The sequence below is a fragment of the Nicrophorus vespilloides genome, unplaced genomic scaffold (assembly GCF_001412225.1).
Source record: "Nicrophorus vespilloides isolate i.1.1-1 unplaced genomic scaffold, Nicve_v1.0, whole genome shotgun sequence".
NCBI classification, from domain to species: domain Eukaryota; kingdom Metazoa; phylum Arthropoda; class Insecta; order Coleoptera; family Silphidae; genus Nicrophorus; species Nicrophorus vespilloides.
In genome coordinates this window covers 1-5,721 of record NW_017095848.1, presented here as the reverse complement: position 1 = coordinate 5,721, position 5,721 = coordinate 1, and the positions used below count along the sequence as shown (strand labels likewise).

Sequence of the window (5,721 nt, the reverse complement as noted above, 5' to 3'; positions counted from 1 at the left end):
GAAAAAAATAGTTTAATAATTCATTGGAATTATTAGTGGAGATATATTAATAGATATTAATATTTAAAGTAAAACACTGTTTGAGCGCAACAGTGGTTATGAAAGGTGGCAACAATGTATACCATGATGTTGTCGAGGAAGCTTAGTTCGAAGGAGTTAAGCATGGAGAAGATCATTATTAGTGTAGTAATTAAGCAATAGTTTAAGAATATAGGTCTAAGTATAGTGTAAGAAGTGTTGTAAGTAGTAATAAACCTCAACGATTTCTTCCATTCACCCGCACAACTTGATCCTTTATTCAAAACATTGGACCTTTAAACCAGCTACCAGTGCCTAATTAAATAATATAGTATTAGTTGACTATAGGTCTAAGTATAGTGTAAGAAGTGTTGTAAGTAGTAATAAAACGTCATCTTTGAAACCTCAACGATTTCTTCCATTCACCCAGACAAGTTGGCCCTTCGTCCAAAACAGCACTTTTTAAGAAAGAAAAAAAAATGAAATTACATCAATTATAAGTAAAATTGAATACAAAATTGTTTTAACCAAAAATAAAACTTTTTTTTCCTTCTTAAGTTATTTTATTTATTAAGACTCAATTCTTTAAGTGAATTTTCATAAATGTTCATATTGATTTTACATAAAAGTAATACATTCTAAAGTTGAAATAATTATATAAATTAGTGCTTGTTTAATTAATATGAAATGGGAAGTGGAAATATAAATAATTATATAAGAAAGTAATATTAGTTGTACATAAAATTTAAAAAATAGAATTTATATAATACATAATTATTTTTATTGAAATCATTATAACTAATAATACTTAAACAAAATTATAACTAAAAGAATATACATTATGTTCTATGTCTTAATATTATTTACTTAATAAATTTGACAAAATTTTCACATATTTAAAATCAAAAATTTGATTTTTATACTAATTTTAAATCACATACAACGTAAAATATAATACTTGATAATAATTAAACTATGTAGTATAGTATATTATATACAAAATTTTATAAATATTTCTAATTTTTACCTCTTTATAACATTTTTAAATCAAATATTAAAATTGAGGTTCTCAAATTTTAAACAATGTGTTTTTTTTAAGTTATTTTTCAAATTATCAATAGAAAATGTGAGGAAATTAAATAATTTTTAAGACACGAAATGTTAAAACTTGAATCGATTTAAATTTATAATATTTTTTTACTAAAAAGATTATTAAATGAACAAATTTGTAATTATGTAATAAATTATAAGTTTTTTTTTAACTGAAAACAACGGAAACTTTCTTTTTTTTATGATAATAAAGACTTTTTATCTTTTTTTTACATTTCGTAAAAATTAATTAATAAAAATATACACAAATATTACCTGAAAACACGTACAGCGCATTAAAATAATTTGATACGATTGCAATTATATTTTTTTTGTTATTTAAATATAATCATTTCAATATCCAATTCATTCCATTTCGTTTCGCTTTATGCGCTCATTTTAATTAACAAATTATAATTAAACACGTTTTATAACGCATTTAATTAATGTTTAAACGTATTTTGTTCTTTCAAGTATGCATTGATACGTTAATTGACTTTTTTAATGAATTATTATACTATAATGCATTTGATTGAATTACACAGAACAAATTGATTTATTGTAACCAAATATTTAGTTTATTTCAGGCTTGATATAATGATTTATAGAGAATACATTTAGCATTTGCTGAAGTGTTGTTTGTTCACATTTGTGTTTGTATTCATTTTATGGTGAAATTCCTGAAATTGTGTACTTTTATATTTATGAAAGCATTTGCTGAAATATTAGTCTTTCAGATATTGAAATTTTCAGATTTATTTTCGAATTCATAAAGTATTTACTGAAGTAATGTTGTTTCAAATGTAAGAATAAAGAATTATTGTAAAAGTAATTCCAATTTCTGTTTTTTTTGAACTATTTTATTAGTAAATACATCAAGTATTTACTGAAATGTTGTTCTTTCAAATTAATATTTGCAAAATATTAAAAAACAAACTGACTTTATTTTATAAAATAATTGTTTCAATTGCTAATTAATGAACTTCTGTGTTTTAATTGCTTTATTGTTAATTAACAGCTATTAATGTATGTCTTTGAAGATGTGAATTTCTATTTGTATTTGGTGGAGCAAATCAAATGGAAGCGACTTTGTATTTCCTTGGATCATCGCGAACTGAACTTTAGCTGTCGTCGAGTCGTGTTGCGATAACGCGCGGAACTGAGGTGAATTTGTGCGTAAGTTAATGGGAGGTTTAATTAACATAATAGACGTAGTGTGAGGGTGGATGAATTGGTCCATGCAAACCCGTTGGGGATGCGGACTAAAAACGCGACTTAATTAACACACACACTGCGGGGGTATGAACATGACAAGAAGGTTTTCCGCTGACATTGTTTGAATTAATTTTATTACATAATATTTACAACAGTCTTAATGGTTTTGGAAATTAAGAGGTACACAATTACGAGCGATAACGTCGCGCCGGATCTGGATGCCTTCGAGTAGGCTGCGTCCCTCTGCATCGCTTCAGAATGTTCAGCTGAAACAGAATATTTACATTTTCAGTTAACAAAAATATCTATTCAGCATTAATTAAATTAGTGAAAAGAAATTGTGTTTTCAGTTGCGGACAAATAGTTGTATTTTCAACTGTTTTTTTTTTGCAAAAATACTGTGTATTATTATGTTGTGGCATATTTATGTAACAGAATTAAGCGTTTACAGTTCTGAAAAAAAAACTAATGACGCCTCGTTTTGATCCAAAATTCGATTTTTATAAATGTAGTCTTCTCTTGGTAAAAATAGGGCAACTATATCCGCCGCTCGTCCGCAAATGTTTAAATTAATTCTGAATCTAACAAACATGTGATTTCAGTAAATTACATTTAGGACTTCACAATATACATTTTCAGTTAACAAAAATATCTATTCAGCATAATTAATTTAGTGAAAACAAAATTTGTTTTCAGTTGCGTACAGATAGTTGCATTTTCAACTGTTTTTTTTTGCGAAAATGCTGTGTATTATTATGTTGTGGCATATTTATGTAACAGAATTAAGCTTTTACAGCTCTGAAAAAACGATTTTTATAAACGTAGTCTTCTGTTGGTAACAATAGGGCAACTATATCCGCCGCTCGTCCGAAAATGTTTAAATTAATTCTGAATCTAACAAACATGTGATTTCAGTAAATTACATTTAGAACTTCACAATATACATTATTAAAAAGGTGGTTTCATCAAAGAAAAAAAAAACGATATACAAGTATGATATAAACAATTTCATAAATTGCTTGAATTATGTTGAAATTATTTTAAGGTTTTTGGTATATAAATAATGAAAAATTACATAATAAAAATAATTTGTATAATTCTTGTAATTCTTTTAATTTCCTAAATATATAATAATTAGAATAAAATGAAGTAAGTAAAAACTGTAAAAACAATTGAATAAAGTTATAAAACTAGATAATTTTGGTTTTATATTCATATACGTTATTATGATAAAAACAGATGTTTTGGAAATTCTTTGATTTATGAGAATAATTCTGAGAAAGAAATTGTAAAATTGTGTGGTAAACAAAGAGGTTCTTGGAAAATGCGTTAATTTGTAAATTTGAAATATTACAATAATTCCATAAATCGTAACTTATACAAAAATGAATATAAATTGTTATAATATTGCATCCATTCTGCACCAAATTCAATTAGTTAATTTCAAAAGTTTTTTTTACAAATACTTCAAAAATTTCCACTTTATTTAATATTTATAAACGATATAAAATATTACAAATCTTTTCCTGTTTTCTTGTAAAAAAAAAACATGGAAAAAATGACAGTTTATAAAAATATAAAATTTTATAATTCCATAAAAAAAGTAAATCTAACAAATTTAAATTTATTTATTTGCATATTTTATCAATATTTCAATTCATAATAATATTTTTGTTCATAATCAATGCATATTTTAAACTTTTATGCTTTTAGAATTTTATATATTTTTTTTTTCATAATTCCCTTAGATAGGTAAAGCGTGCTCATAATTACTTGAAATTACTTGAATTATGTTGAAATTATTTTAAGTTTTTTGGTATATAAATAATGAAAAAATACATAATAAAAATAATTTGTATAATTCTTGTAATTTACTAAATATATAATAATTAGAATAAAATGAAGTAAGTAAAAACTGTAAAAAACAGTTGAATAAAGTTATAAAACTAGATTATTTTGTTTTATATTTATATACGTTATTCTGATAAAAACAGATGTTTTGTAAATTCTTTGGTTTATGAGAATAATTCTGAGAAAGAAATTATAAAATTGTGTGGTAAACAAAGTGGTTCTTGGAAAGTGCGTTAATTTGGTGTACTATGTGAATCCCAGATGAAAGCTTTAATTGTAAATTGTAATTTTTTTTGCAAAAATACTGTGTATTATTATGTTGTGGCACATTTATGTAACAGAATTAACGTCAATGCTTTTATAACTCTGAAAAAAAAACTAATGACGATATAAACACATCGAATTTTGATTCAAATAAGCGTAGTCTTCCCCTTGTAAATAATAGGGCAACTATATCCGCCGCTCGTCGGCAAAGGTTTAAATTGATTCTGAATCTAACAAACATATGATTTCAGTAATTACATTTAGGACTTTACAATATACAAAAGACGATATAAAAGTATGATATAAACAATTTCATAAATTGCTTGAATTATGTTGAAATTATTTTAAGGTTTTTGGTATATAAATAATGAAAAATGACATAATAAAAATAATTTGAATAATTCTTGTAATTTACCAAATATATAATAATTAGAATAAAGTGAAGTAAGTAAAAACTGTAAAAACAATTGAATAAAGTTATAAAACTAGATAATTTTGGTTTTATATTTATATACGTTATTATGATAAAAACAGATGTTTTGGAAATTATTTGGTTTATGAGAATAATTCTGAGAAAGAAATTGTAAAATTGTGTGTAAACAAAGTGGTTCTTGGAAAATGCGTTAATTTGGTGTACTCTGTGAATCCCAGATGAAAGCTTTAATTGTAAATAAAGGGTCCATCCGACTGATGGTGGGAGGGTGTCATGTTTCATTTGTTTGTAATACGTAATACAACAACAATCCGAGTAGGCTGTAAACACGGTTGTTTGTAATGTGGTGGCTTACCTTGAACCACGCTCAGCTTGACGGAATCCTGTCTGGTGGCTTCTTGGGTGCACGTGTAGAAGCCCTCGTCGTCAGCGGTCACCATGGAAACTCTCAAACGACTGGTGATCTTCCTCTCCCTGTAATCCGTATCCACGGAAATTCCGCCCCTATCGGACTGTAACAGTGTAAGCCTAATTAGCTAATTAGTGGATCCTGTTGTTGCTCTCTCCACTTTTCCTGTCCATCTCTGTACAACGGGACGATTATTTAGACTGCACTTCCACCTACCTCGGACGTTATTTCCTGGCCCTTGTGCATCCATCGGACGCGCGATTTCTCAGCCAATGATCCGGAATCGGACGTCGGGATTATCTCGCAGGTCAGAGATATAGGAAGTCCGACTCGCACGTACACCTCCCTCGGCGACTTTATTGTAGCCACGTTGGTGAACTTGTAGCTCATCCCTGCAGGTCTTCTGCTATCTGCACGAAATTGCAAAAATTGTTAACTTAAG

The 5,721-nt window shown here is 26.9% G+C and overlaps 1 protein-coding gene across 1 annotated transcript; it reads right to left on the bottom strand.

Moving 5' to 3' along the window:
- Positions 1–2,092: 2,092 nt before the first annotated feature.
- LOC108566700 lies at positions 2,093–5,688 on the bottom strand. The gene is made up of 3 exons (XM_017926717.1): positions 5,496–5,688; positions 5,226–5,382; positions 2,093–2,588 (listed from the first exon to the last, which is right to left on the bottom strand). Exons 1-3 carry the CDS (start codon positions 5,667–5,669, stop codon positions 2,458–2,460), a joined length of 462 nt encoding a protein of 153 aa, XP_017782206.1. The 5' UTR covers positions 5,670–5,688; the 3' UTR covers positions 2,093–2,457.
- Positions 5,689–5,721: the final 33 nt, after the last annotated feature.

Bases quoted from the DNA above. Each gene is read 5' to 3' on its own strand.
- LOC108566700 (XM_017926717.1), bottom strand. From the start codon at position 5,669: ATGAGCTACAAGTTCACCAACGTGGCTACAATAAAGTCGCCGAGGGAG. The intron at 5,383-5,495 runs GTAGGTGGAAGT...ACACTGTTACAG, and splicing joins GCCAGGAAATAACGTCCGAG to TCCGATAGGGGCGGAATTTC. The intron at 2,589-5,225 runs GTAAGCCACCAC...ATTCTGTTTCAG, and splicing joins CAAGCTGAGCGTGGTTCAAG to CTGAACATTCTGAAGCGATG.